At 41.8% G+C, this 24,899-nt stretch overlaps 2 protein-coding genes across 2 annotated transcripts in view; one reads left to right on the top strand and one right to left on the bottom strand.

Annotated features, from left to right (window-relative positions):
* Positions 1-12: 12 nt before the first annotated feature.
* On the bottom strand, positions 13-24,561 carry cad (carbamoyl-phosphate synthetase 2, aspartate transcarbamylase, and dihydroorotase). The gene is given in 46 exon segments (XM_005461515.4): positions 13-1,222; positions 1,495-1,589; positions 2,125-2,226; positions 2,320-2,475; positions 2,562-2,687; positions 2,857-3,069; positions 3,223-3,297; positions 3,400-3,593; positions 3,926-4,064; positions 4,807-4,896; positions 4,986-5,126; positions 5,255-5,445; positions 5,531-5,732; positions 5,924-6,055; positions 6,141-6,305; positions 6,473-6,639; positions 7,062-7,143; positions 7,257-7,505; positions 7,933-8,037; positions 9,210-9,392; positions 9,500-9,667; positions 11,135-11,353; positions 11,440-11,622; positions 11,820-12,044; positions 12,564-12,662; positions 12,950-13,196; positions 13,363-13,448; positions 13,531-13,695; positions 14,311-14,423; positions 14,795-14,928; positions 15,476-15,600; positions 16,427-16,615; positions 16,707-16,928; positions 17,021-17,254; positions 18,243-18,374; positions 18,515-18,657; positions 18,872-18,981; positions 19,108-19,293; positions 21,330-21,501; positions 21,598-21,739; positions 22,049-22,191; positions 22,327-22,456; positions 22,626-22,739; positions 22,741-22,766; positions 24,154-24,326; positions 24,424-24,561. Coding segments are annotated over 45 exon segments (6,705 nt in total). The 5' UTR covers positions 24,245-24,326; positions 24,424-24,561; the 3' UTR covers positions 13-1,122.
* The window catches only part of ift172 (intraflagellar transport 172), a 56,354-nt gene continuing 55,918 nt past the window's right edge, over positions 24,464-24,899 (top strand). Inside the window, exon 1 of the mRNA XM_025898767.1 lies at positions 24,464-24,582. Coding sequence (XP_025754552.1) covers positions 24,529-24,582 — 54 coding nt within the window. The 5' untranslated portion in view covers positions 24,464-24,528. The remainder of the gene's footprint in view (positions 24,583-24,899) is intronic.

Here is a 24,899-nt window from a genome sequence, read left to right as displayed (position 1 = left end):
GTAATCAACCACAAAGAAAAACGTCCTTTTTTATCATTTATTTCTCCACATGACACAGAAGTTGTTCAACACTTTACAAACATCCGTTTGGATTTTGATAAAAAAAAATTTAAAAAAAAAAGTTTATGTCAACACTAGCAGTGTAAGAAATTACTGACAGTTACGGAGATTACCCCAAAATCATCAAAGACTGTGCTCTGAGGATGTTTGTGCGTTTCCACTTTCAGCTAATGCAACACATTTGAAAACAAAAAAGGGGAACAGGAAACAAACATTTCATACAACAAAGGTGTCACAACTCTGAAACAGACTGAAATCATGATACAAACGTGTGCAGTAAGTCGTATCGTACCGTTATACCCATGTAGAGCTGGAATGATGAAAGTTTTCAGATAAACTAGAAATATGTTAGAGTTTTATTAGTTTTGCTTTTGTTCATGAAAAACAAGCAAACAATCGGATTGTTAGATGTGGTAAAAACATTTTTTTCTCTGTATTTTGAAATTTTCTTTATAAAAACCTCGAGCTGTGAACCACCATCGCTGGTTTTCAGAGCACTGTGCCAACCCAAACTAACATCTGATGAAGCAGGTCCAGTAAATTGGTCTAAATGTAAAAATGTGCACATTCAGGATTTATCCCCTTTGACATCCTCATTGGTCCCTTTAAACAATTAGTCAGATGCAGCAGCTGCAAATTTTACTCAGATACCAAAAATATATATAAAAAAAATATATATATTGACAGTAACAACCACTTCCTGTTTCTTCCCTTTTCTCCTCGATTTGGCTCATCGATGCACAAACACTGATCATCTCATTTCAAACAAGACAGATTCTGGTTCTATATGTTAATTATGTTAATGGTTTTAAGACATGTAAAAATAAAGGAATCTTGAAATACAGCAGGAAAGAAAACAAGTAAACATTTGTGTGACTGGAGAAAAAAAAGTTCCGTGTTACAGCAGCATTTTATAAACTTTGACTCCGTATTAAATCTAGTATTTAAACCTACTTGCACCCCTCGGGGCAGGAAATGAGAAATGTATAGATTTCAGAAAAGATACTGTGTCTAACATTTGTTTCTCTGACAGTTTGTAGGACAAAGAAGCAGCACACTGAGTTATCGGCCCAGTACGGTGGCCAGCAGGGCCATTCGGATGTACATGCCATTCTCCGCCTGACGGAAATATGCCGCCCTCGGGTCTGTGTCCACCTCCACACTGAGAGAGAAACAACAAAGAGAAACAGATCATTAGTCCACTTAATCAAGACAATAGCAAATAATCTAAGGTGGGTTTAAAATGGACTACAAATAAAATTCAGTTCAAATTTAAGTGTGTTAAATTTAAGTTAGTTAAAAGAAATCATACTGAAATTAGACATTGTACACAAAACATGACATTTTTGAAGTCCATTTAAGGGCTCAAGCAACATTTAAACAACACAGCTGGAACTGATATTGTTGTCAGATATTTGACTGAGTGTGTCTGACCTGATTTCATTGACTCTGGGCAGCGGGTGCATCACTACCATCTTCTGTTTGGCTCCAGTCATGATGTGAGGAGTGAGGACAAACTGATCAAAACACTGAGAGAAACAACAGAGTCACAGTTAAAGATCAAAAATACTCTAATCTTATTTTACTACTAATACTTCGGGATCATCCAGTCACATGAGACCTGAGCTGATTGGTTGTGTCTGCACCTATGAATGCTTAGCTAAAGGCTTCCACTTCCATATTTCCCCACACATCTGTAGAGGGGTGAGGGAACGCCTTCTTTCACAGCATATCCTCTTGTTTTAAGACAATTCTATACAATAGTTTTGCCTCTAGAAATATTTCATTTGGAAAGAACTTTGTGATGAATAACTGAACAAATCAGCTGCTTTCCACTAAAGATGAACTCCAAATGCAGACAAACTCCAGCTTCACCACCACTGGAGTTAGCAGTCCAGAATAGTGGATTAGGGAAAATGTCACCATGAGACCAACTGAACGATATCAAAACCGATTACCAGGCCAGCATGAGGCAGGAAGCATCAGGCCTAACTACAGATGTGCTGTGAGGATATGTCAGTATCTGTGTCACAAAATAAAACCCGTCAGTGAAATGAAACTTACGGCTTTGTATTCCTCCTCAGATGCAAACCTCTCCTTCTGGATCCTCGTCATGTAGAGGACGTCGGTGTCAGGCAGAGCCTCCTCGATGCTGTCAAACTCCTCCTGCAAACCAACATTTATTTTTTTTAAATTAGCAGGTTTTCATATATATTTGTGAACACTGCTCTTTGCTGTGTAACCATATTTAGTCCTCACCTGTTTGATGCCCTTTGAGGCTACGTAGCTGATGATCTCTGCTGGCATGTGGAGGTTTTTGGGAGCCACGTAGCGCAGGGTGATGCGGTACTGGGTCAGCAGTTTGGCGAGGGAATGAACCGTGCGGCCATGTTTCAGATCTCCAACCATCGTTATCTGACAGACGCCACAGTTTTAACATGTTTTCATGTCAAGTTTTAATCTGGCTGAAGATTAAATTAAAAATGAATCATGTCGCTCACCGTCATGCCGTTGACCGTTCCCAGCTCCTCTCTGATGGTGAAGACGTCCAACAGGGCCTGAGTGGGATGCTCCCCGACACCATCGCCAGCATTGATCACCGGCTTACGGCAATGACGGGACGCGCTCTGAGGAGGAGTCACGTGCATAAAATATTAAAAACTCATCTTCAAACTAAGCAAGCATCAAAAAACACAACAGGATGCTGCTGCAGTTACTTTTATGACCAATTAGTGTTTATTTTCTGTTATGTAAAGACAAGTTTTATTTTAAAAAATCTATCCATCTAAAATCCACCTCTACAGCTCCAGGTGTTGGGTGACGCAGCACGAGGACGTCAGTGTAGCAGCTCATGGTCTGGACAGAGTCCGCCAGCGATTCTCCCTTCTGCGAGGAGGAAGTGGCCTCGCTGAAATGGACGACGGAGCCGCCCAAACGCTGCATGGCCGCTGCGAAGGAACTGCTGGTGCGAGTGCTGACCTCATAGAACATGGAGGCCATTACTTTACCCTGAACAGGAAGGCATGAGGAATGAGGGATTACTTTAAGGTACCTCATCATTCTATAACTTTGGTCATGTTTGATATGAACATCCACCATCGTAACAGAATATAACTGAAATTAGTGAATAGTGCAGTAACATGAGGCACGTTTACGAGATACCTTGAGTATTTCCAGGCTTCGTTCCTTCTGAACCATCAAACGTAAAGAGTGAGCAACATTGAACAGGTGTGAGATCTGAAACAAACGAAAGACACAAAAATAAGCTTTTTCTCACACCCGAGATCTTGTTTATGCCTGTCAGCATTCCCAGAGTGTGTGCTATCTTCTTCGGCGTACCTGCTCTTTGCTGAACTGTCTGACAGACAAGATGTGCTGTCCCACCAGTGGGTGAAGCAGAGGAGACATCTGCAGGTGTGACACCTGACCAGGAGGCACCTGTCCTGACCCGGACTGTGGGGACAGCAGCCTGGACAGTGGGGGAGGATGGCTGTAACCGTCAACAGCAGCGGCTGGTGGGAGCATGACCATCTCTGTGGGGATAAGAGTCGCAGTGTATCAATGACTGGAATACAGCAAAGATGTTTCGCTGAGAATCAGCAGGAGAACATCAAACAACTTTAATTAACCTTGTTTTTATACGGCAATGAACAGTTCTGCCATACTTGATTAATGGACATAACAGCTGAACATGTGAAATGATATGATAAGATAACATCTGCTTCATTTTTCAACCCCGTTTTAACTTATTGATACCTTTTGCCTAAAGAAAGCTTTAAAAAAAATCCCAGGTACAAAGGCCAGGCAGGCTGGAAGGCTTATAATACACTGTTAGAAACTCAAAGCACTATGGGAGCTGTAATACCTGGTGGCAGTCCAGGATCAGAGGCACGGTGGACGCGGGGCGGCAGCAGGTAGCGGCTTTCTCCACCAATGCGTCGTGGGCTCGCAGCTCGAGTCCGCACTCCATCCCGGGGTGGAGTTGGACGCCGACGCTCAGGAGTCTGATGGAGCAGAATTAATGTACATGAAACACATGAAATAATACCCACATAGAGGAGTTCGATAAACACTCGAAACAGTTCTAAGTACAGGCTTTAAATGTTTTCATCTTACGTTTGTAATTAAACTCTGTTAGCTGTGCGTTCACCAAATTCTGTGAACTCTTTAGATGTCATCTACGTTCATATCATAAGACAGAAGACCGGGGATATAAGCACCGGAAAAGAGCTTCCTCCAAACGGTGGCGTCTCAGACCTCTTTCTTAGAAATAAAGTGAGGAGCTGCTATTCCTCCACATTTCAAAAGGAACAAGTAGATGCCTGCTGTTTGCCTCCTACCAGACATTTCAGGCATGGAAGAAACACCAACTTTAATCACTGATCTGAACCTCTCGATTGTGTTTGCTGTGCCTTTTACAGCATTTTAAACAAATTACATCTAAGAAGTTTTTTTATTCAATGTGTTGAATGAAATTCTCATGTTTTCTTTCAGTTACTGTTACTTAGCATCAACTAGCAGATATCTGCTGCTGTGTGCACTTTCTTCATGGCTACAGCTGCTAACCAAGCATGTTAGTGTTGGCAGATAACTTCACTCTCTTGTTAAATTTGGTCAATTCTGGCTCTAAAAATAATCATGGCAGTGGCCAAAACACCAATTTGATGTAATATTAATGTAGGGCCTTTATCTTACAACATAAAGCATGAATGGCAGCTGCATCATTACCACATTCACTTTTATTACCATTGGAGTATCTTTGACAGGTTCTGGAGGATGGGTGGAAGAAGTGGGCCAAGTCTTCACATCCTCACCGTAACCTGGAGGCACGAGCACCTGAAGGAGACAGGACACGTACTTTATTAGATCAACTACATTTATTCTCTTTGTTTTCTTGTTCAAAAGCAAAATGCATGAATGCTGACCTGGCCGTCGATGTAGGCCACCTCTCCTCGCAGGACCACGCGGCGAACTTTACCTTTCACCTTCATACCTTCAAAAGGAGTCCACTTAGACTTAGTGAACTGCATGGCCTGAGGAATAACCCACTCCTGCTCCAGGTCCACCTGAAAGACACGTAATTGATAAATACATAGGAACATATTTCGTCAGAGTATGGATAAGCTGTTAACTGCATAAAAATAATGTCTCCTTAAAATGAATTCCCTATAATTGTGCGTGTTTGTCTGTGTACCTCCACGTAGGTGTTTTCCTGAACGGGCAGGTTGAAGATCTTGCGTGGATTGTCATAAAGACGTCTGATAATATCATCCAGAGTCAGACGTCCATCACTGACGGCGGTGAGCAGCAGAGGCAGCATGGTTTCCAGACCGGGGTAACCAGGAGGAGGACGCTCACTGTTCTTCTCGTCTACAGAGTGAGGAGCTAACAAAACAAAACACAACAACCCTACAGTTCAGGACGGTCGAAGACAAGTCGGCCTGGTGACAGAAAACGAATGCTCTCTAACCGTGGTCTGTAGCAAAGCAGTCGATAATGTCCAGATTTTCCCAGAGTGCCTCCATGTCCTCGCGTGTTCCCAGCATGGGTCGAACCTGCGCTCGACCGTCGCCGATCTGCGCCACATTATCCTCGCACAGGAAGAGGTGGTGAGGGGCGACCTCGCATGTGACCTGGATGCCCTTCTGCTTCGCAGCTCGGATTATCAGGATCTGAAAACCATTAAAAAGTATTAAAACTGTAGGAAAGAATAAAAAAAATTAAGATAAGATGCACTTTAACGGCTGAAGCAATCGATAATAAAACAGACTAATTAAAAGTAAAATACCTCAATAATCCAATAAAATTGTTTAATAAAGTAAAAGTTGCATAAAATTAACAACAATAGGAAACAGCTCTTTACCTCCTCTTTCTTGGCCACGTGGCAGATGTGGACTGGTCGCTGGTACAGCTGGGCCACCATGAGGATCGCCGCCACCGTCTGCTTCTCAGCGTGAGCCACGATGGGCATCTGCTTGGGCCATTTCTCAAAGTGCTTTAAACAGATGCACATGGTTAGGCTGAAGCATCTCTAATGACCTTCCAGCAACACTTAAAATCCAGCCATTGATTCAGCCTACCTCCATCCACAGGGAGACGTTGTCCATCTTGAGGGTGGAGTACGTGTCATTCAGGTACATCTTCAGACCGGCGGTCTGGCTGGCGATGGGCGGCAGGAGAGCAGCATTGTCCGTGGCAGCGCCCACATACAGGGCGTAGTCGCAGCGGCTGCCTGCTTTGGCTAACTGGTGGCACAACATAACAGGAGTCAATGTCATATCGCTTAAAAATTTTACTGAATACTGAAGTACTCATTTCTAATCTTGTCCATTCTGGTCACTGCCAACTAAAATCTTAACATTTCTGCATTAACAAACAGGAGCAGCCAACAGATTAAAAAACGTGGGTTTACCTTCTGCACCAGAGCCAGATTATTAGCATCAATGATGGCGGGGGAAGTGTTGGGCATCGCACACACCAGGGTCACTCCTCCTGCCAGAGCAGCTGCTGTGCCTGAGGAGAAGTCCTCCTTATAGGTGGCGCCAGGCTCCCGTAGGTGAACGTGGACATCGATCAGACCTGTGATTCAATCAAAAACCAAAATACTTCACCCAGTATCTTTGTACTAGTTTGTCTACATAGTTCGAGTTCAAATATGTAGACAAAAACTGTACCGTCTGAATTTATTTTTTTCAGTTTAAAATGAAAATTTGTACTATTAGTGCAACTAATTAGTACAGCTTTTAGTAAGATGAAGTATTTACTGTTTAAAGGAACTCAGGTTTTGAACAACTTTGCTTTAAAGACTCAAGAATTCCTGTTTCAGAAACAAACATCAAAGATGACAACTTGGACCTGCGGCCACAGTCAGAGGGAATAACTCTGAAAAGGATTCAAAAGGGGTTTCTATTCATTTATTTCTGTCTTATCCAAAACGATCAGAGCTCTACAAAATTCCTACAATAAATTTAGTGTTGTTTTTGCTGTTTACGACCACTCACCCGGCAGACGGACGAGTGTCTGGGATGCCATGCTGTCAATATGAGTTTTCACTGGTGGAGTCCTTCCAATCTGACGAAGAGCCTGCAAATGAGTCACCCTTTATTATTCATGTTCCCATAGAACCATATCACACAAAAAAAACCCCTAACAAAACAAAAAACAAACAATTCCTCCCCAAAAAACAGATCGCGTACCTGAACAAAGAGCTTGGTGCACTTGATATCGATGATGAGGGGGACGGAGTAGTCGATAGCCATACGCCTGGTCCTGTAGCCTTTGGTGACAAAGGAGGAGAGCCTTCGACCTCCGCTGTTCCTCATGGAGAGGTTAATGACAAGGTCGAAGTGGTTCTCCTCCAGGTAGTTCATGATGCTGCGCTGCTTCTCTTTGGTGGCGCATTCATCGCTGTCGTACTCCTCAAACGGCCAATCGATTGCAGTCACCTGTACAAGGAGACAAAAGAAACTTAAAGACAATATCTTAAAGAGTCTTAAAGTTTCTATCCTGTCATAGATTAATACTTAAAATAGAGTGTTATTAAAGTACTTAAGTGAATGCCACAATTATGAACAATGAAATTTCTAAATAAATTTATGCTGTTTTTCAAAACCTCGAGCAAAATAAAACATTTTTTACAGTTACATTGTATCCATGTCTAAGTGCGGCTCATCTGGAATCTTTGGTTTAATGTGTAATTCAAGAGGAATGATAAAGATGGGTTATCAGGATTAAAGCATTTAAAAACAAATATACGTAAACACGACCATATTCATGAGTCAGTCACAGATATGCCACTGCAAAATAACTCGATTTTGATTTAAATAAAGTTTGTTACTCCAAAAAAAATGAAGCCTGTGTTAAAAGAATTACCTTGACTCCATGCTCTGTGTAGAAGTCAGCCGTGCCCATACTGGCATACAGGTCATATCCCAAAGACTCCAGGGCCTGCACGGTGGGCAGCAGCTCACTCTTGTTCTGCAAAAACAAATCAATGCAAATAGTTTGGATAAACAATAAAATCATAACATCAGTACTGAAAGCTGGAAAAATCTATTTCGTTTACTATGTTTCACACAACCGGAACACTCTGTAGATGCTCCTGAAAATCAGATCACTCTTAAACTTCTTAAATCTATTGTGGTAAACAGAGAGTTTCAATTTCAGCTGATCTTATCTGGCACTGATGGTCTTTTCATACAGTTCTATTTGCTGTTTTTTTAACCCAGCATTCATATCTTTGGACGGCGGGAGGAAGTCGAAGTACCTGACAAGAACCCAACCAGCCACTGGGGGAAACACAGAAAGGCCCCGGCCTACAAAACCTGCCTTTTAATACTGGTTGGTGCTGGTTGACCTTTAGATTCAATGTATGTCATACCATGTAACAGAAGTTACTGTTCACTGTTTTATTAAACTCTACAACAGTCTACCCCACTTTCAGAGGACTAATCCTTGATTTTGACCATTTATGACTTAATAATAATAATGGATTCCATTTATATAGCGCTTTTCGAGACCCTCAGAGCGCTTTACAATTCCTCTCACATTCACACACTGGTGGAGGCAAGCTACAGTTGTAGCCACAGCTGCCCTGGGCCATTGCGCCATCGGCCCCTCTGGCCATCACCAGAGGGGCCGGTGAAGTGTCTTGCCCAAGGACAGACAGAGCTGGGGATCGAACCAGTGCAATATTCTATATTCAGTGCAAACAGATCATATTATTTCAACACAGCAGAAAAAATGTGTTTGGATGATTTTTATTCCATTTATGTTACTGAGATGGTTTTGATCGAGTTTAACTGCATCTGGTCTCATGGTGATAATATTTACAGTTATCAGCTGAATGTGGTGGAATCATCAACAGCTGCTGCAAAAACAAATAATCAAGGTTTGTTGCTTGAAATTGTTCATTTTCTCGTTAGAAGAGCACCATCATGTAGCAGATGCATAAAATCTGTTGTTTATTCCCATGTGACTGATCAACCACAAAAACATCTGCCAAACATAACCAACAGTTGTGACTAGACTTTAATGTGCCACTGAAATGCATCATTCCTACTACCGGCTGCATCACTTATGAGCTGAACTCACTGTTCACATCTGGATCCCCATCTGTTGTGTTTTTGTCAGTCAAAACCTTTAAGTACCTTATAGCTGCCGATGGAGAGCAGGATGTTCTTCTTGGGGATCTTGAAGCCTGTGGAGAGCATGGCTTTGAGGTAAGCCTCGTACCGGTTCTCCCCAAAACAGGCTACTTCTCCGGTGCTGGTCATCTCCACCCCGAGCACCACATCAGCTCCGGCCAGCCGAGAGAAAGAAAACTGAGGGACCTGGAGGACATTTGGTTCGAAGGAATCCGTGATGGTCAGTGAGATGAAAAAGACAAAAGTGATTTAACATGAAGGGAAATGTTTATGATTGCTTTCACACTACTTACCTTGACGCCCACAATCCCTTTCCCTTTCATCAGGCCCACTGGCTCCACGTCCTCCCCCATAATGTACTGGGTAGCCAGAGCCACCAAGTCCACTCCCAGTGTCTTGGACACAAAGGGGAAGGAGCGAGAAACTCGGACGTTGCACTCGATCACTTTGAGCTGGTCATCCTGAGAACACACACACAGCACCATCACAGCGGTGAATAAATATTCTGAGCAGTGCTGATAAAAGACATAACTGTCCTTTGCATAATTGACACAGCTTAATTTTCATAACTTGATCAGGACCTTCAGGTTCTGTACTTTACAATGTAAAACACCTTAAAGTAACTGACAAACAATGCCATTTGTGGTGGCTGTTAAAGGGAAGAAACATTGTAGCTTGTTTTCCCAGTTCTACAGCAAAAGCATCACATTTACTCCTATTTTTCATAGAGCTTGTTAGTTTGCTTGCTCTGCATGAAGATGACATAACCCTTATATGAAAGTCTGACACCAAGCTCAGCTTCTGTCAAAAACTAACACTGCATTAATCTTCGCTTTCCTGGTGTCCTTGGTACTCGCGCTAACGCATTGTTTTTTTGTGTTTTAAATGAACCCAGCAGCCTTTTTCAAAGGTTCAGGAGCACGATAATGAGGTCACCTAATGAAAAAAAAAAATCCATGTAGCGCTTAAGTACATGCAATATTTTCAAATTTTACTCTATAGTGGAAGACTCATTTTCAAGATTCTGTCAAATAACTTTTCTCCATATAAAGTAAGTGTTTTTTTTTTATTTAGGCATCATAGTTCTGAAGAGGTCCAGCCAACAGAAGCAGAAGCAGAAGAAGAAGAAGAAGCAGAAGAAGAAGAAGAAGCAGCAGCAGAAGCAGAAGCAGAAGAAGAAGAAGAAGCAGAAGAAGCAGAAGCAGAAGAAGAAGCAGAAGAAGAAGAAGAAGCAGAAGAAGCAGAAGAAGAAGAAGAAGCAGAAGAAGAAGAAGAAGCAGAAGAAGCAGAAGCAGCAGAAGAAGCAGAAGCAGAAGAAGCAGAAGCAGAAGAAGCAGAAGAAGCAGAAGCAGAAGCAGAAGCAGAAGAAGAAGCAGAAGCAGAAGAAGAAGCAGAAGAAGAAGAAGCAGAAGAAGAAGAAGCAGAAGAAGAAGAAGAAGAAGCAGAAGAAGAAGCAGAAGCAGAAGCAGAAGAAGAAGAAGAAGCAGAAGAAGAAGCAGAAGAAGAAGCAGCAGAAGAAGAAGCAGAAGAAGCAGAAGAAGAAGAAGCAGAAGCAGAAGAAGCAGAAGCAGAAGCAGAGGAAGCAGAAGCAGAGGAAGCAGAAGCAGAGGAAGCAGAAGCAGAAGCAGAAGAAGAAGCAGAAGCAGAAGAAGAAGCAGAAGCAGAAGAAGAAGCAGAAGCAGAAGCAGAAGCAGAAGAAGAAGCAGAAGAAGAAGAAGAAGCAGAAGAAGAAGAAGAAGCAGAAGAAGAAGAAGCAGAAGAAGAAGAAGCAGAAGAAGAAGAAGCAGAAGAAGAAGAAGTAGTAGTAGTAGTAGAAGTAGAAGTAGTAGTCTCTCTAAATCTGACTCTGTGTATTACCTGAAGTGGGTAACAACTTAAATTCACGTCCTCAAAAACAGCATTTATCAGTATTTCCATGTACTTCTTACCTTTGCAATTAACTGCAGGTTAAATGGCCCGGTGACTTGCAGCTCCTGACCGATGGCGTGAACGATCTGCATGATCCTCTCTATGGTTTTCTGATTGAGGTCCTGAGGCGGTGTCACCAAGGTGGCGTCACCAGAGTGAACTCCAGCATTCTCCACGTGTTCAGAAATCGCAATGCCCATCACTACACCGTCACATGCCACAGCGTCCACGTCTATCTCCTGCGAAATTTATAAACAGTACAGCCTCAACTCAACTTGATCATATTTGGCAATAATTCTGCTGTAATTATCGTGTCTTTAACTACCTTAGCCTCCTGAATGAATTTAGAGATGACCACAGGGTGTTCCTTGGACACTGCTACAGCGTTACTCAGGTATTTCTCGAGGTCGCTATCGCTGTAGGCGACGTTCATGGCCGCTCCGCTCAGAACATACGAGGGGCGAACGAGGCAGGGATAACCGACCGTCTCGCAAAACTTCACAGCAGACTAGAGCGAAAAAGAAACGTAAACATCATCGAACGCTGGCTTTGCAACTATTTTTCTTAGTGTTATATGTACAATAGTAAATAACAGTAAATATAATTTACTAGCATATTAATGCAACATTTGAGGGTTAAACATCTTTAACTTTACAGGCCGAGACATCAGTGACATAAAACTAGCTTATCGTCAGTCTGCTGTACCTCAGTGTCTGAGAGCTCCTTCCACTGCGGCTGGCTGATGCCGATGGTGTCCAGCATTCGGGAGAACTTGAACCGGTTCTCAGCGCTGTCGATGAACTCGGGCGAAGTCCCCAAGATGTGGCACTGCTGGCGGTGCAACGACATGGCAATGTTGTTGGGAAGCTGGCCTCCCATAGAGAGGATCACTCCCTCTGGGTTTTCCCTTTCATAGATGTCCATCACCACCTGAAAGACACATAGAAATACTCATCTCTAACCACAAAACACTGCAGATTAATACGTGTACAAGGAAATTAATAACAGGTGTGGAAAAGACAGCTTTCAGCCAATAAAGTAGACATGATACAACCACAGGGTGCTTGTCGAATCCCTGTTAATTATCTTAATGCCTGAAAGGAAATAATTTAAACTGCAGAGACTATGAAAATGACATAAAATGATAAACATAACAATAAACATTCTGGAGCTCAAGGAAGATACTTATAAATGTGACTGACTCATCTGCCAGCTGTGTAGGATCATTCTTCCAATTTGATTGAAACATAAAGGAAGGATACAGCTATGATATTCTTATTTTACTGATTTACTTCTGGTCTTTACTGCCTTTACTACAGCGAGAGTGTTAGAAAGTTTGAGGGGATGACTTGCAACAAAGAGCCCAGAGGCTAGTTTCACCCAAAATGTGAGACTTGAATCAAGTCACATTCATCACAATCACAGTTTCAAGTATTAGCTAAAACTTACCTCAAAGGAGATCTCGTCGAAGTAGAGCCGGTCACACATGTCGTAGTCTGTGCTGACTGTCTCGGGGTTGTAGTTCACCATGATGGTCTTATAGCCCATCTGCAAATGGTTTGATGCTTATTTAGTAACATTGGATTATTGGCTCTGGGGTGTAATAATACATGTAATAAGCATCACAATAAATGACAAAAAAAGATCTAAACTTGTATGTTTTTTCATAAATAAGTAAATTAATACTCTCACGCTAAAGAAAGTAGTTTAGTAAAGGAAATGAACTGAGACATGGAGGCGGTTCTTCCTGCTCCCTGGGTTCAATTTCAGTGAGGTAAAAGATTAACTCAGTCACAAAGAGAGTCTCCAGGATGAAAATCTCATGTAGACCTTACCTTCCTGAGCTCTGTGATGCACCCAACAGCGCACCAATCAAACTCCACGCTGCTGCCGATGCGGTACACGCCCGAGCCGATCACCATGACGTGCTGATCGTTGAAGCTCAGGTCGTCCTCTGTGCCGTGGTAGGTCAGGTACAGGTAGTTTGTGTAAGCCGGCCATTCAGCCGCCACTGTGTCAATCTGCTTCACCACTGGCAGGATGGACCAATCGTGACGCAGCTTTCTGACGGCCAGCTCTGTGCTGTGAGAGGGAAACGTGGATTTAGTGATAGAGGACAAACTAAGGAAGTTTGGATTCTTTAATAGCACTTTATATAAAGTAAAATTTCATACTGATAATACACTAATCAAAGAGAAAGTTACCATTAAGTTAAAATAAGACAGTGATTATTTCCTTTCCTACCCACCTCTGTACAGCCAGTGCTATCTGCTTGTCTGAGAAGCCCAGCTGCTTGGCCTTAAGCATCACCTCTGGAGGCATGGTGCTCTCATCCTGGACGGAAGAAAATTAATCCAGCATTTAATCCATTTTGAACAGCTCTTAGTTTTTTCATGTTGTGTCTTATGGGCCTTACCTGATTGTAGGTCTCCAGCAGCAGCTCGTGGTCGGCGATGTTCTTCATCTTGTGCAGGAACCAGCGGTCGATTTTGGTCAGCTCATACAGCTTTTCCACAGTGTAGCCAGCTTTGAACGCTGCCGCCAGCACAAAGATACGCTTATCTGTGGGAGTCTGCAACTCCTGGTAATCAGAGGAAGCACAACAACTGTGAAGTGACGTGCTGCTAGTTATTTGCCAGCCATGAGCATCAGCTCAGATATTTGGGCTTATTTTCTCAAAATAAATAAATACAAATAAATCAGCCACATACACAGTAGCAGAACATGACTAACAGCATGCAATGAAACATTCCTCAAAAAACCCAGAAGCAGGAAGCATTACAATAGTAGATAGCTCAGGGGAGAACTGGCACCATCTGTTGGTCCAGTTAAGACAGAACAATATAGTTTTGACCTTTTAAAATGTCCTTATCACAATCATTTATAGAGTCACCATCCTGATAGAGGTCTAGTAAAACAGATTTACATGCTTTAATGTGCTGCACCGTTACTCATCCTTAAAAGCCGATGGCATTGCATAACAAAAGCAAGGTGGTTACCTATCGGGTAGTGCACTAATGTTGTGTTCTGACCAAATATGAAGCAAATCATTGCATGGTTGGCTGAAAATGGTTAAAAATCTTTCAACTTGGGATAAAGTATTTGCTGACATTGTGCAGTGAACAGGTCGTGCAGCAGCAAGGTATTTTTTAACCAGTACAACCATTTAACCTGGACTTCAGCTTTGGGAGGTTACCTTTTCAGAGACAGGCTTGATGGTGTGGTCGAAGCCAACACAGTTCTCATCCACCATCCTCAGAGCTTTCTGGAAGGCTTCCTCAAAGCTACGACCAATAGCCATCACCTCCCCTGTTGAGGAAAAGGTTCAAGCACTTAGCACAACATCCATAATAAGCACCTGACTTACTGGCTTCTCTGTCTGCACAGGTAAAGATTAACTTTATGATCAAACTCTGTGAAATAAAGCAGTAGAGTAAAACTTTAATGCCCTCATCAGAAATCTGCTGTGATAGCAGTGCAGAAAAAATAAAGAAATAAGAACAAAGAAATAAATAAAACACAGTAGATGCAAAAAAATGACCATCTGAATTTATTGTTAGCTTTACCGAGACCAAACTTTGTTTCCCAAACATTTTAAAAACACTAACAGTACTAAATCTACTACCTATTTACAATTTGTTACTACATTTTTTTGTTCCCAGCTCGTGTTTGCCTCTTACCAACACTCTTCATGGAGCTGCCTATCTTGGTCGAAACCCTGAGGAACTTGCTGAGATCCCAGCGAGGCACCTTCACCACACAGTAGTCCAAACTCGGCTCAAAGTTTGCCGTCGTCGAGTTTGTGACTGAGTTTCTGGACAAAAATACAAACGCAAAAAAAACTTTTATTAGTAAAATGTAAAAAAAACTGCTCAAAGCAATTTTTGTCAAAACAATAACTTCAAATTAACCAAACTGCCAGCTGTGCAGGTGATGAATATTATCTTGTCACCAACATTTCCAAATTTCTCTGCTGATGAAAAATTGTGAACACATTTATACCCAAAAATGATTGAATTTCAATGATCAGATGTCTTTAAGTGTAATGATTTACTAGCTAGATGTTTCCTGGCTCTGTGTGACACTGTGGGGGTGACTATGCAGGTAAGCACAACAGGTCCACATGCAGTGAAGGCAAAGAGTCTGTGCTGCCTGACTTTACAGGCATCGATGCATCACAATTGTTTTTTGGTCATTTAATATACAAAAATTGATTTTAAGCTTGAATACATTAAACCCCACTTAAAAAAAAGTTCAGTTTGGCAGAAGGCTGGAACATCTTTGTTGGATGTCATAATTCTTTAAAAGCAGAGAAACCCCTGGTAGTTCATTATCTGCCATCCTTAAGCTGAGAGACGTACTTGAGCAGCGGCAGCGGGATCCCCAGACCAAGTTTAGCTGCTACGTAGGCCAAAGGATAACCAGTCGCTTTACTGGCCAGAGCGGAGCTCCGTGACAAGCGGGCATTCACCTCAATGATGTAGTACTGCAACACATTATACATAGAAGATACAATTCAATCAGAGATGTTATGGGAATTAGACCAGGAACAGGAATACCAGCTCCCCATGCACACAAGACCTGTTTAAAGGCCTGTACTAATACATAAAGCCTATTCACACAAATCTATTCCTGGTTTGTATGGAATGAATTTACTCAACACGGTCACATTGATACCTAAAACAATTTTCTTTTAAAACTAATTGAACTATAATTTACAGAGGAAAGACTTTTACAGCCTTGTTTTGGAGCAAAAATAGTAAATTTAAGCTGTTTCTTCAGATTTGATTGCGTTGCAACGCGCGTTTGCGTACATAAGATTTTCTGGAGGAGGACAGATATTTGTTTAGAACTCTTAAAGATGTCGAAGAAGCGAGCTCCTTTAAGCAATTACTCTGGTGTTCCTCCACCTCCAAAGAAATGGCAGAAGGAGTCCGAACCGCAAAAGAAGCGCGTGTTCTCGGAAAAGTGGTTACAGGAGGTGAGCTGGCTTCAAACACATGATGAATGCACAGAGACGTGGTGCAGAATATGCCGTGAAAATCCCACTGTAGCGGACAAAAACTTCTTATCTGGTGCGCATCTTTTATTTTGACAGCGAATGCGCACCTGCGGACCACTTATGTGCACCCCTGTATATAAACTGTATATACTTAAAGTCATGTTACCACCCATGCTTATTTGTATATACCTACACTTTCTGTTCTTTCTGTACATTACTGCATTTCCCTGGCTTTATAATAAGGAAAAGCATAACAGAAAATAGTCCTATTTGTGCTTTTCATCACCCAGGTCTTCACATGTATGCTTACCTGTTCAGATTCGGGGTTAAGAGCGTACTGGATGTTACACTCTCCCACGATGCCAAGATGTCTGATGACTTTAATGGCCGTGTTTCTCAGCATGTTGTACTCGCGGTCGTTAAGCGTCTGACTGGGAGCCACTACAATGGATTCCCCAGTGTGGATACCCAGGGGGTCGATGTTCTCCATATTACACACCTAAACAAGAGGAAACAACAGTCATTTTAAATTACCCTCAGTTTTTATTAGTGAGTATAAACTGTTTGTTCTCTGGTCTCATTTTACTCACAGTCACACAGTTGTCATAGGCATCCCGGACCACCTCGTACTCAATCTCCTTCCAGCCTTTCAGGGATTTGTCCACCAGTACCTGAGAGGTGTGAGCGAATGCTGCCGTTACCAGAGAGGTCAGCTCCTCTCTGTTGTTGGCAAAACCGGAGCCGAGGCCTCCGAGAGCGAACGCTGAACGAACCAAGACGGGGTAGCCAAGACGCTCAGCAGCCGCCACCGCCTACAGCAGAGTTAATCAGATAAATTTAGACTTCACTGGGGCAAAAAAACAAACCAGAAGCTATTAATTTATAAGCGAACATGTCTCCTCACCTGTTCCACCGACAGAGCTGCTTCACTGGGAGCTACATGCTCATTGATCTCTTCCATTTTCTCCACAAAGATTTTCCTGTCTTCGGTCATCTCAATGGAGGAAACAGGAGTTCCCAGAACCTGCACCTTATACTTCTCCAGGATGCCCAGCTTGGTCAGCTCTACACCGCAGTTCAGAGCAGTCTGACCTCCAAAAGTCAGCAGGACGCCGTCCGGGCGCTCATTTTTTATCACCTGTAACAACAAGATAGAATGACACGAAGCACTCACAACACATGAAAATGAGACAAACAGCTCTGTGGATTTCACACTGGGAATGTCATCCCGTCCAAGACATTTTGAACTCTGCAACTGAACTAAAAGCAGCTTAAGTGATCTTTTATTTTTTATGTTTTAGCCTTTTAGCCTCTTCGTTTCCACTCTATACTGCCGTATGATGGATGCCAGGTAGAAAGCTGAGCAGGGATTTTTAGATCTTTGAGCCAGCACATTTGTACAGCACATTTGTACAGCAATGTATTATGAACACTGAAACTTAAAAATAAATAAAAATAATAACATAAACTACATTAAATAAAATAGGAACTGGGCAAAGAAGGTAAAAATCTGAGGGAATATTTGTCCTTTCATTCTCATTATTAATCTGCACTATTATTTCTTGCGTTCTTTAATTACTGGCTGTTGTCACTAAATTGCATCTATATAAAAACCAGAGTGGAGCAACTAGCTCTCTCTAGTCCACCAGCACCACCCTTTATCTTACATGTTGAGTTCCTTGGAGCCGTGGATTTAAGGGCTGTAACACAAAGCTCATGTTTTGCCTTTGCTTTTTAAATGCTAGTGCTGCATTCAAGTGTTCAACCAAACAATGTGATGGACCACGTAAAAGTTTTTCGTATCCACAGTAAAGAAATAAAAATAAAATGTTGTCCTAGAACCCACTGTCCCAGTTCCTACAATACAGACACAAAAGAAGACTGAACTACCTTCAACAGTCACCAAAGCTACAAACACACCTGTACAGAACTGCTCTGTGTTCTTTGGTGGGTTGAGATTAATGTGAGACCCCTCAGTCTTTTAGACAAACACAATCTGGGGTCAATAATGACTGATCAGAAAAAAAACAACAAACAAACAAAAAACAGTTGACCTACAAACTTCACTGTGTCCACAGTTTCTCTTCTTTCATCAGTCACAGAGTTGCAACAGAGAGAATCCATACCTGAGTGACGTACTCTGCTGTAATCGGCAGAAAGTAGACTTTGTCAGCCAGATCTTTGGAGGTCTGGACAGTGGCAATGTTGGGATTGATCAACACAGTCTGGATATTCTCTTCCTTCAGAGCCTTAATAGCCTGGAAAACAGAGCAGAGTAACATCAGCAGGAGCACAGAAAAAAGTCCTCTGCGCTCAAGTGTTCTTCTTTAAATCCTGAATTAACCCACTGCTTTACAAACAGCCCAAAATAAGACCAAAAGGCTCCTGTTTCACAGACCTGCGAGCCGGAGTAATCAAACTCTCCGGCCTGGCCGATGGACAGTCCACCTGAGCCTAGGATGAGGACTTTCTTGGGTCTGACATGCCCTTCAGCCTTTGGGGAACCAGTGAAAGTGAGGTGGTCCATCAGACGCTGCTTCACTGGAAAAATATCACATACAAATTGCTACTAATTAGTCATTACACAAGCCAGATTTACAAGGGTTTCTCTCCTTCACAGGCATAGTTACATTACTACTATTAAATACCAATTACTACTGAAAACTACAAAAGTACATACAAAAGTAATTTAAAAATAAATTAATATGCACCACAACATTTAAGATGATAAAAAATGAAAGTTAAATTGGAATACCAGATTTTCCGGTGTTGCCCTCTTTATGGTCTTTCACCGTTTCTATGAAGACATCAAACAGGCTGACCAGATCTGTAGGCCCAGCCATGTGCTCTGGGTGGAACTGAACACTGGATGAAAGGGATCACAAATCATTTAATTGGGTTTTTTCTGACAGTACAGAGACGTTTAAGCCACCAGAGCCAGTTACGTCTAGAGTGAATCACCACTGGACTCCATCTTTCACAGACTGTTACCTGAACAGAGGCTTTGTGTTGTGTACGATGCCCTCGTTGGTGTGGTCATTAGCATTTGTGAAGAGCACGTCCCAGTCTTTGGGTAAAGTATCAGGGTCGACAGCGAAGCCGTGATTCTGACTGGTGATGAAGCAGCGCTCTGTCCCATTATGGATGCACGGTTGGTTGTGTCCACGGTTACCATACCTGAGAAACAAGAGAAAATAACACACTAATTAAAACATTAATTAAAAGATTAATAAAAGACATTTTCCATGATTAACAAAATGTATAATTATACATTTAGCTTAACCAGGGAGCCCTCTAATGAGGCATTATTACAGCAGAAGCTTTAATTAATTTAGCCAAAGAGGTTATACAGGTTATACAGTTTGTTCAGGTTTACTGTTAGTTAGCAGGAGTACTCGAAAAAGTCATCAAGTTTTTTCTTGATTTGATTTTTATGAGAAAATATCAGAAATTAATCCACATCCAGACATCTTTCTGGATCCAGTGACTTCACTGGCAGAGGTAATCAGCATTAGTCTGATTTTCTTGTATTAATCTCCATAAATTAAATTCTTGACAATCTTCTCCATAGTAACATCGCGCACAACAAATATCTTTTATAAAAACAAAAATTCATTTTAAAATTATTTAAAACCTAAACCAGAAGCCACTATAAGGAAAGGCTTGGCATTCAGTGATTCCTGAAAAGAAATCTACGGGGAAATGCCAAAGACGGTGACTGTCCTGCCTCTCCCTCAGAGTTTGTCAGCACACTCCATCCATCCATCCTCTTCTGTTTATCTTTATCAGGGTTGTGGGGGGCTGGAGCCTGTGCCAGTCACTATAGGACAGTCTGTCACAGGGCTAACACATAGAGACAGACAACCATTCACACCTATGGGCATTGTAGAATCACCAGTTAACCTTAGCCAAGTACCCGGAACATGCGAACTCTAAAGAGGAAGGCCAAATGGTGGAGCTGAACTCGGGGCTACCGTGCTGCCCCACTACTCTGGATTACACACTTAATTAAGTGACCAGTGATTCTGACTGAGTGGTAAGACTTCTAAAAGGACTTAATCCTAACATGAATTTAAGCACCAATATAATCCAGCTAGTTCCAAATGGGGCTTTAGATTGTTCATCCAGGTACAGACAAAGCACATTTTAGGACCACTTGTGCACTTGTAGTCTTTCAGAAAGAATCTCCATGAACAACCTGTAATCTGATGGGATGCAGGCCACATTTCAGCAGGACACAGGAGGAACACATGCTGCCCACTCTGACCTTCAGACTCAGCCTGATAAAGCTGCCATCGGCGAAGTCTCCCATAATAGATATGGCTACAGAATTTGGCAGACGTGTTTATTCAGCCTTTTTCATAACAACGAAGCTCAATCCAACCCTCCAGTGATCATAAGGGAGACGCCAGACTGCTGAGGACAGCAAAAATCTGCATTTCACAAAGAAATTGTGAGAGTGTGAAAACCTGTGTATCTAGAGAGAGTAGAGGGTGCCCTCAGTGACCAGAGGGCTCAGCAAAAGACAGACATCGGTGAACGCATCACTACAGATTCACTCAACTTTTTACAGCTCAACCTTTAAAAGGTGCGTTCAACCGACTGGCTAATGTGTGTTGCGTAATCTTAGAAACAGTCTGAAGGCGTTATTAACACTTGTATGAGTCAGGAATGTCAGCGACAGGAACACAATGATCTTGCCAAGAAGGCTTGCAAAATATGAGGACAGCGAGACAGCATTTACTGCCAAACTTAATGTTCTATTTCACAACTTTAAGATAGGTCCACATCTGCACTAGAATATACAGCGAGTTCTTCCTTCACGTGTGCTCACCCTTTCCACCAAAGGTCATGAAATTCAGCTTGTGACCAATTGATTCATCTTTGAAACACAGTTCAAAGGGTTACAGTGAAGTGCAGTGGTTCTCACAACAGTGCAGCTGTGGGGCCGGAGCAAAAATATGGAGCAAAGGTAACTTAAACAAATTCAAATAAAAAGTTACACCATCCACCTTCACAAAAATTTCACTCTGGATCTTTTTGTTGTTGTTGTTGCTCATGATATTTTTTTCTTGTGCTTTTAAATCACTTGCTTTTTAGTTCAGCTCCAGCCAACAACACTAGCAAGCATTGGCTAACAAGCCTGCGATAGGGGTTTCTAATTTATTACAAAGAGAAAGAGGTGTGTTAAGTGTTGAGTTTGAGGTACTCACTTCATCTTGTAGGTCTTGGCTCCGATGACCAGAGAGAGCAGCTGGTGTCCGAGACAGATGCCAAAAACTGGCTTTGGTTGGTCCACAGAGACCACCTTCCTTACGTTGTTGATGGTGGCCTCACAGAGCTGGGGATCCCCGGGACCATTACTGACGAACAAACCATCAAAATCTGGAAAAAAATGAGAAACAATCATTTATGTAACCACTGATAAAAGTGGTATAAGTTCCACTGAAAAAAATCCCCGACATAGCGCGTGTTACTGACCGGCGGTGTCCAGCGGGTGGTTCCAGGGCACTACAGTAACGCGGGCTCCTCTCTGAGCCAGGCAGCGGATCTGGTTGTACTTGATGCCACAGTCCACCACTGTGATACGAAAGCTGCCGCTAGGATTGAACACGTTTGGCTCCTGGAGACAACCAAACAGGGAAACATCTAAATATCTGACAGGCACAAAACAAGCAGCAAGCTACCTGTTAAACAATATGTTTTGAGACAACTACAGACAATCTAGCTTTTTAATTTATTTAGTTCAAAACCTCTTACTTGAGCTGGAGTGTGGGCACTAAACTTTTCTTATGTTTTAGAGCTTTAATTGCCACAAAAAAAACCTTCACAAAAGTTTCTAGTTTATCAGTAACATAAATAACGGCCTCCATTAGCACTCGAGAGCTGGCAGAGCTTCGATGGGACTGTAACAAAACTCCTGGTGGGTTACCTTCATGGAGACCTCTTGGACCAGGTTCCTCTTGTCGGGATTATCGAAGGGAATACTTTCCTCAGGAGTCCCATCCACTATCAGCTTCCCCAACATGGTCCCCTTCTCTCTGATCTTTTTGGTCAAGCAGCGGGTGTCAACACCTGAAGAAAATGGAAACAATTTGTAGCATTCAAATTGAAAAGTTTGCATCTGATTATTTTATGCATTAATATTTATTACAGATGCTGAGCAGTTTTCTAATTAATTTATGCCCATTTTTATTCTGGGGTTCTGACCTTGTAATCCAGGAATGCCTTGCTCTTTGAGCCACTGGTCCAGTGACTTGGCTGAACTCCAGTGACTGGGACTTTCAGACAGTTCTCCAATAATCAAAGCAGCAGCGTGGATCTTGTATGACTCAAACCACTGAGCAAGACAACAACAGATAAGACAGTGTGTTTTATCAGTGTTAAGACTTCTTTCATTCAGATAAAACTCTGTCCCACACAAGAAAAATCCTAATTAGCTTTTCCACTTTAAATATGTTAATAAGTTTGCAAATGAACTTTGACCTGGATTTTAAATAACCGCTTACCTTGCTCAGCCCAAACTCTCCCTTTTCATCCTTTGGCACACCGTAGTTGCCAACCAGAGGGTAAGTGAGGGTCAGCAGCTGGCAGCGGTAGGATGGATCAGTAAGAGCCTCGGGGGTATCCCACCATCCCCGTCTGAAACACTAAACACACAAAACATTCTTGAGTACATCGTATCAACTACGAGAGCTTAAATCTGCCAGACAGTTAATAATAATTAGGTTTTTTTCTTTAAAGAGTCAGAGAATAATCATATTAGCAAGAACCAAAAGGTACTTTCTGCTGCTCCATTATTCACAAGCAGTAACCACAGGAGGTTGCTTTTGTGTTTTCATTGGGCAGATTTTTACTCCAAATGCCAAGCCCCAAAAGGACTCTTTGTTTCTTCCTGGGATAAAACCAGGAATTTTTTACTTGTTAGGTGAATGTATAAACCACTACACTAGATACAGGTCAGAAATGTAATATATTAAGACTTAATTATGGTTTCATGTTTGAGAAAAACAAAACAAAAACAAAGGCAGTGTCTATGAATCCAACAGAGTTCTTCTTTTTTTTTAAATGCACACTGATGCACTTTCAATAACAATTAAACTCTTATGATTAGGACTTGGATGACTTGTTATCAGATAATTATGATTCTCTCATATTTAGTACAATTATATATTTGTATCTCACGTGCTGTATCTCAGATATCCAGTTTTTTCTTTTAGTTCATAATATACAGTCTCATTATTAAGACATCCCACATTAACTGATATTAAAACTATTTCAGTCGTTGCTGTTGGAAAATACAGATAAATGTGGAGTCTCTTGTAATCTGAGCGATCACTCAGACTAGAAAGTGCAATAATTACCAGTATTTCCCATTTGATTAACATGAACTCATGAACTCTACATTGATGACTGTTTATTGAGAACGCAATGTGTTTTTCGATCTCTATAGTCGATTATTTTATTGTGTTCTATCTACTTGTGTTTCTGTAATAAACTTACGAAGGGATTATAACACCTGGGTGGAATACAGTCGCATTCCACCCGGGTATACGTCCTCCGTCCAGTCTACGCTTGAATTTTTTTTAATCATTTTAACGTTGCGTTACTCATCTCTGCAGTCACGCATATCGAATGTCAAAATCTGACCTGTTCCAAAATCACTATTATCTTATCTTTAATTCGGCATGTCTATTACGACACAGCAAGCAGTTTCCTAGTCACATCTGCCTGCCAAAATACACACAGGTGGGCGCTGAAGGTGGACGCGCTGGCTGTGGTGGCGTGACTAAATTCCACTCTTTTTCAATGGAGTTTGGCACTGAGGGGAAAACGTTACGAGAACTTGGCGCTTTACAGCTCTGAACCATGAGCGTCTTGGCACAAAGGAGCAAACAACATTACACATCCAGATTACACAATCTACCAAAGCAAATGTTTAACCATGCCCATGCTGAGTTATATTATACACAGGTGGATTATGCACAATAATAAACTGAGAGTCTGAGGTGAATTAAAACAGTATAAAACACGTACCAACTTCTCCGGATACCGACATGCTTGCACCAAATTGGCGGCCTCTGAACGTCGTCCCGTCCTCCAAAATCAAGGTTGCCATCTTTGCCATTTTTTGTAGTGATTACAGCTGAAGCTAACTGCAGATACCGATAACTGATGGATTTGTGACGAGCCCCAGTCTCCACGTGAACCTTGTGCCGCGCGGAAGCAAGAGATGTAGATGAGACTGAGTCACAAAATACTTCAAAAAACACGAATAAACATGAGATCTGGTGGCCAAAAACAAACCTTTGAGTGTTGAAAAGAATCCAATTTCAATCCGGGAACACCAAAACAAAGGAAATATGTTTAGGTCGACAGTTTAGAGTTTGTTCGGACGGGACGATCAGACCAATGTGTTCCACACGCGCCGCCAGCCGCGTGGAAGTCGGGCAGCAGGCCGCGACGGTAAGTTTGACGAACTGAGGTTTCACGTTTCCGCTAGAGATTTTCAAAATAAAATACAAGTGTTACAACGAGATTCAGGAATATTTTGTGGTTCAAAAACAGATGTCATGAGTCCTGCCGAAGCCAAATGTGTCTACAGCAAAACAACTGTAATGAGTTAACGTTTTTATCATATTTGGTATTAAAAAAATAAAAATAAAAGTACAAATAGACTATTGCATAGGAATTTAAAAGCAAATTTTAGCTGAATTTGAGGTTAGGAAAATTACATTAAAATAAAGTAGAATTTGAGGCTAGGCTGTTTGCAATAATTTTTT

Source organism: Oreochromis niloticus, linkage group LG15 (assembly GCF_001858045.2).
Source record: "Oreochromis niloticus isolate F11D_XX linkage group LG15, O_niloticus_UMD_NMBU, whole genome shotgun sequence".
NCBI classification, from domain to species: domain Eukaryota; kingdom Metazoa; phylum Chordata; class Actinopteri; order Cichliformes; family Cichlidae; genus Oreochromis; species Oreochromis niloticus.
This window is presented reverse-complemented; position numbering and strand designations above follow the sequence as displayed.